At 37.1% G+C, this 13,049-nt stretch overlaps 1 protein-coding gene across 2 annotated transcripts in view; it reads left to right on the top strand.

Moving 5' to 3' along the window:
- zfyve9a (zinc finger, FYVE domain containing 9a) overlaps window positions 1-10,259 on the top strand; it is a 34,909-nt gene extending 24,650 nt beyond the window's left edge. For both annotated transcript variants that reach the window (XM_044133353.1, XM_044133352.1), the window contains exons 12-19: window positions 333-415; window positions 536-640; window positions 3,625-3,775; window positions 4,724-4,804; window positions 5,574-5,736; window positions 6,679-6,784; window positions 7,813-7,989; window positions 8,663-10,259. In XM_044133353.1, coding sequence (XP_043989288.1) covers window positions 333-415; window positions 536-640; window positions 3,625-3,775; window positions 4,724-4,804; window positions 5,574-5,736; window positions 6,679-6,784; window positions 7,813-7,989; window positions 8,663-8,824 — 1,028 coding nt within the window. In that variant the 3' untranslated portion in view covers window positions 8,825-10,259. The remainder of the gene's footprint in view (window positions 1-332; window positions 416-535; window positions 641-3,624; window positions 3,776-4,723; window positions 4,805-5,573; window positions 5,737-6,678; window positions 6,785-7,812; window positions 7,990-8,662) is intronic.
- The last annotated feature ends 2,790 nt before the right edge of the window (window positions 10,260-13,049 follow it).

Raw genomic sequence — 13,049 nt, 5'->3', positions numbered from 1 at the left:
CGCAGACATCTTCATTGCTTTCCAAGTTGAGACAGTTGAGGCTACCGCTAACTCACTGCTAACACACCTATACCTGCTAGCTAGCTTTTCTATGTTTAAAGGTCGCACATTTATGTTGTGATACAGGTCTTAAATTTCATTTATAACGGTCTTAAATTTTAGTTGGTGAAACCAGCAGAAACCCCGACGTGTGTCACAACAAGAAATAGTTTTCTTAACAAGCCTATTGTTTTTTTGCTCTGGAAAGTGATACAATAATTACATAACTGCTAAATTGGTTGTGATGGAGCGCAGTGGAGTTTTAACTTGGTGTTATTTATTTGCTCCTGCAGTTTATCCGTGTCCCCTGTTCAGCGTTCGCTTCAGGAAACCTCTATTTGGAGAGACCGGACACACCATCATGAATCTGCTAGCAGTGAGTGACTTTCCCACCTTTTTTCTTTGTTATTTAAGCAAACTACCTGAAAACACCATTTGAAATTAACCTGTTTGTATATGTTGATAAAACAAAATAATTTGGTCGTCTTTTTTACAGGATTTCCGTAACTACCAGTACACTCTGCCGGTGGTGAAAGGTCTGGTTGTGGACATGGAGGTGAGGAAGACGAGCATTAAGATCCCCAGCAATCGATACAATGAGGTGAGTCTCTAAATGTTTCCCTTCAGGAGCCTTTTCCAGTTGGATCAAACTGTAATGTTTAGGAACAACCTGTTAGATGTGCAGCGTATCGGACACGGCTGTTAGAACTCGGTGGTGGTAGAGTAATGGTCTGCTGCTGATTCATCTTTCCAGGACTCAGACTTTCCATAATTTATGGAAACATGAATCAACCAGGAGAACTTGGGTTAAGTAGCAAAACAGTGTTCTGAAGTACCACAACTGATCCACGTCTGTATGGCTAAAAATAAACAAAATCAGTTTGACAGACCTAATCAAAGCTTCAGTCCAATTGAGTTCATCACATCTCATTTTAAAAAAAGTCATCTAGTGTGTCCGCATCCTTACAAAAAGTAATGTATAAATTAAGGCCTTGAAATGTCTTAAATTAATTTAAGACGTGTAATATGGTCTTAAATACATTAATAATAATTCTTAAATTTTGTCATGGCAGGGCTATTTAACTGTGTATGTGTCGTTTATTTTTCTCACAAGACTTTTCTTTCAGGCAAACGTTTTGAGTCGCACACAGAAATCTTCATTGCTTTCTGCAACTCAAGGCCATTGATGTATCCTGGCTATCTAGCTAGCTAACTTTTTTTGCATCTTTCGTGGGTAAAGTGCAAATTTATCGCTAGTTGGCTGGACAACGTTTGTCTTCGCCACCGCCTTACTTCTGTTGGAACCTAGATGATGCTAAGTGCATTTTGTTCAAAAAAGCTTGACACTTATACTATATGAAAGATGCATTTCTGTCGTGATGAAGGTCTTAAATTTAATTCATAATGGTCTTTTAAAAGTCTTAAAAAGCCTTAATTTTGAGTTGGTGAAGAATGCAGCTTCTTTTTCACATGAAGCTTGGTTAACTTGCTTCTAATAAGTCAAGTTATCATTTGAAAACTGCAGTTTTCTTTATCTGATAACTTGTTCAGCCTGAAACCTTCTGTACTTTTAGGGACTATTTTTGAATTTAAACTTGGCAACGTCACACTGACCATTGGTTTGCACTAATAAATTTAGCAAACCTCCATGCTGCAACAGATAAAAATGCATTTATTTACCCTTTGCTATTACAACACAAATTTGAGGTTAAATCGCCCATCAAAAATATTTTACATCCTCTTCATAAAGCCATATTTTTTTACTCAGCTGGTCGGTTACATCATTTAAATTTATAATTCAGACAGAAGCAGAAAAACAAAACAACAAGCCGTGTATCTTGACACAGTTTTTCTAGCTGACTAGACTTTGTCATTCATTTTTAATAAGACGTTGCAGCATGAAGCAGGGCTCAGGCACAGAAGGTCCCCGGTCACGATTGGACACGTTGCTATGGTTACCAAATGAGCTGGTGGTTTCCTGCTCTACGGATAAGGAGCGTCTCAAGGACGGTGTGTACTTTGAGAGTTATGTGTTTTCATACCGCAGGAGCTCGCTGTGACTCCAAGAATGGAGTTCATCAAATGTTTTCAGGTGTGACTAAAGACGGGGAAAAAATTTACGATTTCCAAACTTTATTCAATATCACGTCTCCTTTAAAGGGAAAATTTTGTTTTCTAAAAATTAAGGACTAAAATTACTGCAAGTCATCCACAAAACTAGATAGTGTACATATGAGGTTGAGTTGAACGTATTATATATATGTGCATATATATAACACTTTTCTATAAGTTCATCTTTTCTATCTTTTTATTCTTGTAGAAAAAAAACAATTAGAGCATAATTTATGATGCTCCACAGTGAATTTAGTGTTTTTTCTTTTTTGTCTTCCTTTTGTTGAAGATTTTTTGTTATTTTACAAAAATACTTGCACAAAATTACAGAAAAACAGGATATCACATATATCACTGTACCAAACAAATTAATCATATATTTGTGTTGAAATCATTTAGAAATGACTGTAAAGTTGAGTAAAAAACCCTAGAATATCTATACATAGTTTTGTGCAATTTTGCTGTAATTACTGCGCTGACTGTTTTGCTTTTATGAAATTTTAAATTTAGATCTATAAGTATGTATAATATAAATTTATTTTAAATCACGGTACAAAATACATTGTATTTTGTTCCAAAACTAGCAAATTTAAACATGGAGGCCAAAAAATTCATTAAATTAAAAATGCAAAAATTTGTTGTGATTTTTTGTTGTTTGTTTGTTTGTTGTTAAATAATAAACCAAATTTAAATAAAATCTATTAATCCTTAAAGATCCAAAACATAAAAAAGACAAAATGCTTTAGTCTGTTTCCTTGTTAGAATAAAAACATAAATTATTTTTTATTTTGTTGGTCAAATTTTTACTGTTCTTGATTTGTGGTTGGGGGGGCCGATCAAAAAACATTTCAAGGGCCACAAAAGGCCCCTGGACCACACTTTGGAGACCCCCGTTTTATAGTCTGCATACTCCAGCTAACGATTAATCGCGAGTAATCCGATTAATCGTTTCAGTCCTACCTGTGATTTCACACCAAAGATTAAACTGGATATTTTCAGCCAGCAGATTTTTGTCAGACTGAAAACATCAGTGTGTGTTTTATCCACACAGCTCTGTGTTTAGGTGATCCATGCAAACCTGCGCGGTTCCCCCTGCAGCTGAGCGTCGGGCCTCTAAGCTGCCCACGTGCGATAAAGTGTTGCCTGCGGGGCGCGAATGAGCGTCAGCGTTGGAGTTTGGCTGCCGCCGCACTGACAGATGGGAAGTCAGCAAAGCGAAGAGCGAACTGCCGCTCTGCAGCGTTTAACGCAGTGAGCGGTTAAAGCCCTGCAGATTTTCATTTTTATTTCTGATTGGCAAACAGACGCAGGATTAATACAAGGAGCTGAGATCCAGCTTTGTCTCCGAGTTTTTCTGCATCAACGTTCCTCCCGTTCAACCGAGATCTGCACCAGAAGCAATTAGGCTTAACCAGAAAGTCACTTTGACCCCTTTACCCGGTTGGTCACGCTGTGCGTTGTGTGTCCTTGCAGCTGATGAAGGCCATGAATAAGTCCAATGAACACGTTCTGGCCATGGGGGCGTGTTTCAACGAACGGGCCGACTCCCATCTGGTGTGCGTCCAGAACGACGACGGGAACTACCAGACGCAGGCCATCAGCATCCATCATCAGCCGCGCAAAGGTGCAAAAACACAAAGTCTAACCAAGTAGTTTGTCGAGATTCTACTGTAAATATCTTAGTACTATTGAAATTAGACTAAACTAACTCATAAGTAACTTTCCAGCAAAATATAGGAGGTGGTTTTAAGGAAAAAAACTACTTCCTGTGGCAGATTATTTCACTCATATCTGGGAAAATGTCTTGTTTTAGTAAAATAATCAGGCCTCTTGCAATAAGCAATTAACCAGTCAATCATAAGGTTAATTGCATGATTTATCATTTTTCTCTCTTTCTACCAAAAACTGGATCATAAAAGTCTTTAATCTGGTGTTTTGTGTTTTTTTTAAGGTCAGTTTTGTTTACAGAGACTTGATAATTTTTTTTATTGTTTCTGTTTATTTAGTTTGGATATTTAAAATGTCTTCCAGTTCCAGTGTTAAATTTTGATTTGAATTTAAATTTAAATTAGAATTTATTTTCATAGATCTTTGAGAAAGTGTTTTTGCATTAATAGCATTCTGTTCCTTGAAATTTGTCTCAAAACAACAATATTATGATTTATCGCAATAATTTCTGGGGCAATTTATCGTCCACAAAATTTGTTTGTGGGCGATATAATCTGCCAGTGAAACAAATACTTTTTCATCAAAGTTGAGGAATAATTCACTTTAAAAAGCGCCTACATCTTGCTGAATAGTTGCATTTGAGTTAGTTTTGATTTATTTTAAGTGTAAATATATTTTCACTCAAAACTAGACCGAAACTGGCTGATGATATTTTGTTTTTGCAGTGTTTGTCCCTCATCTCTTCCCGTGTTTTGCGTCCCGTTTGTCGTCTTAAAGATGCCACATTTACTTGCCTGTGAAATCCTTCTCCTTTCTGCTCACAGTTTAACATCTGAGTAGTTTCTTAGTGACTCTGAACTGACCTTGTTTGTTTGTTTCTTCTGTTTTTTCTCTGTTTCTTCAGTTACTGGATCCTGCTTCTTTGTTTTCAGTGGTGCGTTGAAAGCCTCGTCCGGCTTCTTGGCTAAGACCAGCATAGTAGAAGGTGAGAAAAAATGTGAATAAAAATACCTGATGGTTAAAGGAAAATATAAAACCATTCACACATCCTCTTATATTCAGATTTATTGTTTCTTTAAAGGTTGTTTTTCTTCGTAGCATTTTCTCACAGCGAAGCTTTGAATCTTTTATAATTTCAGATTTCTCTTCAGCTTGCAACAGAATTGGAATCGTTTTCTTGCCTAACATGTTTAGCGCTTAATAACATACAGAGTTTTAGGGTTTGTGTTAGACCAGATTATCAAACAGTAACTAATATAAGTTGACAAAGTTTCATTTAACTTTAATGGGACGTAAACAGAAAGTATTAAAGCTCATTCCAGTCTCAAATGCAAGTTCTCGTCTTAAAACTTACAGAAAGTTTGACAAACGTACAAAAGAGTAGTAGACCCAGTACGGATCCCTGTGGGACTCCAGTTTAGACGCAATAAACTGGATTTACATCGCAGGAACAAGACAAAAAGATAAAATCTTATAAGATTAACTAAAAACAACTGAAGCAAATATTATAATTTTTTGATCAGGTGTTTCCTTCTTACTCAATTTCTACAAACTTGAAGCTTAAAAGTGGTAAACATTTGGGTGATAATCCATGATTTCCTATTATAAATGAATCCGGCAGCAAGTACAGTTAAGACCTTTTTTTGCTCTCTGAGGCAAAGAAACCACACAATCTGTAAAGTCTTGAGCTGTTAAAACAAAATGTTTCTTTCAACATCGTTAAGTGTTACTAATTAAATTTATTTCTGCTTAAGATGGTGTGATGATCCAGATCACAGCAGAGACCATGGACTCTCTACGGCAAGCCCTGAGGGACATGAAGGACTTCACCATAACCTGCGGGAAGGCGGATCAGGAGGAGAACCCGGAGCTCGTCCACATCCTGTGGACTGAAGACGACCAGAACTTCAACAAAGGGTGAGACGAGGAGAGAGAATGGATTCTAGTCATTCGGATAATTAAGGGTCACAGTTTCTGCTGTAAAAACTCAAATGACAATTACATTCGGATAATCAAAGTGATCGGTTTTACAGAAGTCCAATTGAAGCAGCAAACCAATTTAAATACTTGAGTTGGATTGTAAATAGTTACATTTACTTCAGTAACTTTTTTGAAGAAATGTACTTTTAGGAGTATTTTTACTACGCTGTACTTTTTATTTTTACTTGAATAATTTTATTATGAAGTATTTTTACTCTTACTTCAGTAAAATTTCTGGATTGTCTACCCGCTGAATGAAAAACAAACATGTTTTAAACAAACATTTCCCAGATTCAGACACACATCTGCAGTTTTTCTTAAAGTTTCTTAAGGTTTTTTATTGAAAGAAACTGATTTGGAAACATTTTATTATTTTTTGTTACTGATATAAATTATTGTCATTTTGGTTTTTTAAAAATACCAAAATTTCCACTAGACTTTATATTTTGGTCCATCATATTACGTACTTTTTAACTTTTTAAATGATTGCTAATTTGATCAGTTACTCAGTACTTGAGTAACTTTTTACCAAATACTTTTTTCTCTTACTTTAGTAATTTCTTGGACTTGTGACTTTTTACTTTTACTTGAGTAAATTTTTTGGGTTCTTGCTCCTGTGAAAGAAACACATTTATTTTCTAAAATGTGTTTTTGAGCAGATGCAGCTTCAGCTCACCAGTGGAATATTTATTCATTGATGCTTTGGCGCTCTATGGGAAAAAAGCCCGACTGATTCTGAGCTCATAAAAGTTTCACAGGAGCAGCTGCCTTGCCCAACAGCACTCTGGAGATGAATTGTGTTGAACTGTGTCTCCCCTGGAAATCCGACTGGTTTAATTATCTTTGTAGACAAACAGCAACGTTTGTTTCTCCTCTCAGCGTCATCAGCCCGATCGACGGGAAATCCATGGAGTCCATCACCAGCGTGAAGATCTTCCATGGCTCCGAGTTCAAAGCCAACGGCAAAGTCATCCGCTGGACCGAGGTGAAACACACACACACACGCACACACACACACCCACACACACACACACACACACACACACACACACACACTCCAGTTTACTGCAGAAAATCCAGGCCAGCAGCAAACGTTTGTCTCTCAGGAACAAACATTTGACCGTTTTTACTTTCGTCCCACGAGGCTGCAGGTCTAAAAACTCAGAAAATTCACATTTTACAAATGAAGGAAATTTTAAAAGAAAAATATAAAGTTTTAAAACTTTTTCTACAATAAAATTCAAGCACTTTCAAACTTTATCAAACTTTTCCAGCTTCACGCCTTTGGAGATAAAAACAATACAAATGAACTAATAAAATACACTTTCAGTTCAATAATTTTTTTACTGTTATTGTTTATGTGTTATGATAGTATTCTGTGTAAGATAAAACATAAAAATTTCATGTTTTGAAATGTTTCTCTCACTTCCTGAACACCTGACTGGTCCAATAATAAAACACTAATTTTACACACACAAAAAAAATCTACCAATTTCAAAAACGTTATTTAACGTAACAAAAATATAAACCAACCTTTATTTAACTCTCTGAGCCATTAGGAATATTAAATGTTCATTTCATTGAAACGTGCTCAAATTAAATGCTTAAAAAAAATCTAAAAAATGTTTTGAAATAATTTTACTGACCTAAAACTAGAGAAAATTAGTCTGATTTAACTTAACAGTGAAAAAAATAAGTTTTTTATTAAGTGTATGAAAATGCCTGGTTACAACTGTACAGAATGTTTTCCAAATTTAAACTTTAAACTTTTTTTTTTATCTTTAAATTGGTTTAATGTTATTGTTCATTACTAATGTCTAGTTGCAAATTTGGGCTTTTAATCAAATGTTAGATTGTTCTTTATCATAAAATGTTATAAAATATCAAACATTTTCCAAACACATGAATGAAATTCAAGGATTTAAAGAACCCTGAAAATAAAGAGAAAAAGTTAAGTTAAGGAAGCTAAAGCTAATCTCTGCGGTGCGTTCAAGGTGTGTGTGTTTTCCTCAGGTGTTCTTCCTGCAGAGCGAGGACCAGCCCAGCGGGCTCAGCGACCCGGCCGACCACAGCCGGCTGGCAGAGAACGTGGCGCGGGCGTTCTGCATGGCGCTGTGTCCGCACCTCAAGCTTCTGAAGGAGGACGGCATGGCCAAGCTCGGCCTGAGGGTCACGCTCGACTCCGACCAGGTAGGACGAAGCCGCCGCCGCGTCGTCATCCTCAGCTGACCGGGCCGGCATCCGGGTCGATTGTTTTATACGACAGAAACTCCGGCAGTAGAAATCAACCGCTGTGCTCTTAAATGTTGCTATTTTTAAAGTCCAAACTTTTTCTCACAAATAATTTTTTTTTTAACAAAACAAAAACAAGTCCAGTTTTGTCTCAAAGTTAAACAAAACAAAATAAAACACACGATTAAGAGATGAGTTGAAGTTAGTTTCCTCACCTCACAACCACCCTGAGTCTAAAAGCAGGCACAAAATAAATAAAATAAAATATTTTAAAAAATACATTTTAACATTATTTTCAAAAACTAAAATCACCAAAACTGTTTTTTCAACAATAAATTATCAACTATTTTTAATTAAACTTTTTTAATTATTCGTTTTGTGTGTGTGGAGGAACAGGATTCTAGATTCAAAACTTCTAATGTTGTTTTCCTGAAAAACATCCAGTTTTCTTATTATTGAAGAAAACATATTTCATCTGTCCTCATCAATTAGACAAAGAATTTAGGTCGAACTTCATTTGAAAACATTTGATGCTTTTAGTCAAGTTTTAATATGGAAATTAAAATCAGATTTCGGTTCTAGTTCTGACATTTCTCTCTCTCTCTCTCTCTTTCTCTCTCTCTTTTTGCAGGTGGGTTACCTGGCAGGAAGTAACGGCCAGCCCCTCCTTCCTCAGTACCTGAGCGACCTGGACAGCGCCCTGATCCCCGTCATCCACAGCGGGGCGTGTCAGCTGAGCGAAGGCCCCGTCGTCATGGAGCTCGTCTTCTACATCCTGGAGATCATCTCCTAGGAGACACAAACACTCGCAGACTTCTTCTTTCTTTCCTTCTTTTTTAGCACCATCTCACAGCCTGGTCCTCCTCCCATCTCCCTCCAACCATTTGCGCCTCAAAAAGAACCAGAAAACTGTGCCGGTCCGGTTCGGTTCGGTCCGGTCCGGGTAGCATTCCTCCAGTCCAACCTATGCATCCTCCGCCGTCTGCTTCCATCCAGAGGTGAAGCTCAGAGCAGAGAGTCTGTCCTGACCGCCACGCTCCGGCCTCCGAAGGGTTAAATCCACGAACAGCCCAGTGACGTTCGCCCCGCCACCTTCTTCAAACCTAAACAAGTTGGTGTCGAACTTTTGTGCTGCAAAACTTTTCATTGGTGCCGCTATCACTTTAAAGATTTTAGTAAACGTTTCCAGAGGTCATGAAAGGTCAACCAGCCGCCTCCTTCCAGTCAGACTAAATCTGATGCCAATCATCTCGGCTGGATTAGTGCAGCAAAAATGTTACGTTTGTGCTGCTTTTGATATCTAAACGTTCATTAATACCTTCACAGCAAACGTCAACAAGCCCCCTCACATGACCCAGATCCAACAGAATTGGTGCCAAACGTTTGTGCTGCAAAGATTTTCATTTGTGCCGCTATCATTTTAAAGATAATAAATGTTTCCAGAGGTCATGAAAGGTCAACCAGCCCACTCCACCAACTTCCTCAATCAGACTAAATTCCATGTCAACTCAGTTACGTTTGTGCAGCGAAAATTAATTTGTGCTGCTTTTGCATTGAAGATATTAATGGAAGTTTAAATGTCTCAAGGTCAAGCAGACTCATCACATTAACCAGACACATAATTGGTGTCAAACGTTTGTGCTGCAAAGATTTAAATTTGTGCCGCTATCATTTTAAAGATAATAAATGTTTCCAGAGGTCATGAAAGGTCAACCAGCCCACTCCACCAACTTCCTCAATCAGACTAAATTCCATGTCAACTCAGTTACGTTTGTGCAGCGAAATGTGCTGCTTTTGCATTGAAGATATTAATGGAAGTTTAAATGTCTCAAGGTCAAGCAGACTCATCACATTAACCAGACATAATTGGTGTCAAACGTTTGTGCTGCAAAGATTTAAATTTGTGCCGCTATCATTTCAAATGTATTTCCAGAGGTCGAACAAGGTCAGCCAGCCCCTCCATCTTCTTCCATTCTGACTAAAATTTCTGTAAAATGTTTAATTTGTGCCGTAAGTTTGCAGAGGTCATCAGAGGTCAACCAGCCTCTCACTCACATTCACAAACTCAAACAAATTTGATGACGATCAACTCGGCTACGTTTGTGCAGCAAAAACCTAGTTTGTGCTGCTTCGGATTTGCGGATATCGATGATGACCTCTGGCGACCTCTGGAGCTATTTTTCTATATTTTGAAAATGATAGCGGCACAAAGAAAAACATTTGACGCTCATTCTGTTAGATCTGGAGAAGACGGAGGGAAAAAACTTCACTCAGGTTTAATAAACTGATTGGTCAGTTTTATTAAAACACAAAGATGAACTGAGGCCAATTAAATGCTCGTTAACGTCGTTAGACTCCAAATAATTAACTTTGCTAATCCAAATAAAAAACCCACTTTAAAAAAATTTAAATCAGATGCTAAATTTTATTATTTCTTGTGAAATTTAAATTTATTTTGTAGTGATTTATATAAAAATACACAGTGCTTTACTTCAATACAAACATGAACTAATTTATGTTTTATTAGGATTTTATGTGATGGACAAACACAAAGTAGAGGCAAATTTCATCAACTTCATTTTTTAATAAAGGTGATTTTTACCACCACCATAAAAAAAAAAATTATAGAAATTTGATGATTTAGAAGTAAAATCTGCTGGATAAAATTTTTTAATCATTAACCGTAATGCTGCTGTTACAGCTGCAGATATTTTGGACATGAGCACAGATTTCATATCGTACAGATGAGCATCTGTCCACATCAGTTTTCACGTTTCACCACGTGACTTTGACTGGGCCGTTTCGCCACAGTGTTTTAACATTGGGGTGTTTTTAGGTTCCAGGTTAAAGGTTCGACTTCTCTGCAAAGACACAGAACCCGACCAATTATCTGTTAGTTTCCAGTGCAAATATCTTAGACTTGAAATAAGAGGGAAACTAATTTAAAAGTTACTTTTCAGCAACATGTACAAGCTTCTTTTAAGTCAAATAATCTCCCAGTGAAACTAATACTTGCCTGGGGGCCAAATCTGGCCCGCCATAAGTTACTATGTGGCCCCCCCAAACTCTTACAAGACATAAGAAAAAATAATTGTGTACTTAAATATTGTTTTGTCAATGCAGTTTTTATTGTCAACCTGTTATCATTTTTTATGTAAAAATCAACAAATACCCACATTTTTTCGTCCTAATGCATAATTGTGAGTTTATTACAAATTTTCAGCAAAAAAAATGACACAAAAAAGGGTTGAAGTGACAACTCTCACCAGCAGGTGTCAGTATTGTCTTTCTTCACTTTATGCCCAGTTCCAGTAGTAAAGTAATAGTTAGTATAAGCGCAAATATTTCTAAATTGGCATCAAAAATTCTGCTTTTTGATCTCATAAAAAAAATCACAAAACTCTGGAAGACATAAAAAAATAAAATAAACAAACTTAATAATGTGTGATGATATCATGCAGCATTAGTTTGAGGTTTTCGGTGTGGCTTTTCGGACAGACCCGACGGCTCCTCTGCTTCCTATCGGACATTTGCTCCGATGTCACTGTGTCAGCCAGATGAAGCGATGCATTCTGGGTAAAAACCTGCCTCTGTGTAGCACGGATGCTGCTGAAGGAATCGTTGGAGGTGGAGGACGGTGCGTTCGTGAGGAGAAACATGTTTTTCTCGCACCATGGTGCTCAGTGCCTGCAGCAGAACGTCGTCAAGGGAAGAAGATTCGTCAGCTTAACTTTAAGCTTTACTCATCGTCACCAAATTCTGCACAGACTTGTATATATTTTTTAAAGAGGAGTCATTTCTTCCCTACGCCATCGTCTGTGTCCTCATACAAAACTCCTAAAAGCCCCGCCGTACTTTACGTTTCTTCAACTGCATTTCATTTAGTCTTTTCAAATTATGCGAACAACTGTTAAAATGTATAAATATATATACAGTATATATATATATATAAAGAGATATAAAAACTAATTGCAGAAGCAGTGCACTGGAGTCTAAGCCATTTAAGTTGAGTGCCGCGTTCTGGGAGGAAAATGTAATTTCAGAAATTCACTGACTGATCCGAGGCTGAATGTATCTCCGCTCCGCGTTTCTGCTTCCTTCCAAAAACCCCGAAATCAAAAACTCTGCAGCTCCGGAGACGCTTCAGCCGTTCGCAGTGCAGCTACGAAGAGATCGGGTCCGTCCAGCGGCGGCTCGGACCTGCGGATGAAAACTACGAATGTATTCTTCCCGTTTCCGTTTCCCCACCAACAAAGACAATTTTAAAAATAAAAAGTCTGTACAGTAATCATTTTGTGTGACATTCTCCATCTACTCATGAGATTCTTCTTCTCATCTGTTGAATCAAAACGTTTGACAATCTGTTGAAAATCTGCAGAAGAGCCAACATTTCCCATTAGAAACGGATCATTTCTTACCTTCAGGTGTTTTTGGAGGTTCTGTAATCGTGATAAAAAGGTGAAACAATCGCCACTTCCTGGTTGACTTCCTGTGATCGTCATTCGGTTTCATGCTGCCCCAAAACAAACCGATTCTTTTCCCGAGTCTTCGTTTACAGTGACGTCTTCAAATATGTGCAATATGTCAGAAATCCCCGACGCTAAAGGTGCAATTTGACCGGAAAAGTAGCATTTTGTTTCTGTTGTAAAAAATAAAAAATGTTTCTGTCCAAAACTCTAAAAATACTGCATGCAAAACGGAGACAAAGATCAGCTTTTTTTTTTTTTTTTTGCATTTTAATAGTAAATAAATCCTGAAAAATGCACTTGTTCAGTTATTTACTGGTCTTTGTTGTTGTGTTTTTTTAATTATCAGTTTGGGAAAGCCAAAACTCTTGTACTTTATTTTTCTTTTACAAATGTCATGAAGTGGTTATTTGAAAAGAAAAGAAAAAAAAAAGAGCAGCATATGTAAAATAAACCTTATAGAAAAATGAAGTGATGTCCTTTTTATTGCAGGAAAACTTTTATGCAGCAGAATTAAATTAACATTAAAATGATTGGTTTTGATGTTACACT

Source organism: Gambusia affinis, linkage group LG12 (genome assembly GCF_019740435.1).
Source record: "Gambusia affinis linkage group LG12, SWU_Gaff_1.0, whole genome shotgun sequence".
Classification (NCBI taxonomy): domain Eukaryota; kingdom Metazoa; phylum Chordata; class Actinopteri; order Cyprinodontiformes; family Poeciliidae; genus Gambusia; species Gambusia affinis.
The sequence above is the reverse complement of the archived record's forward strand: the minus strand, read 5'-3'. Positions and strand labels throughout refer to the sequence as shown.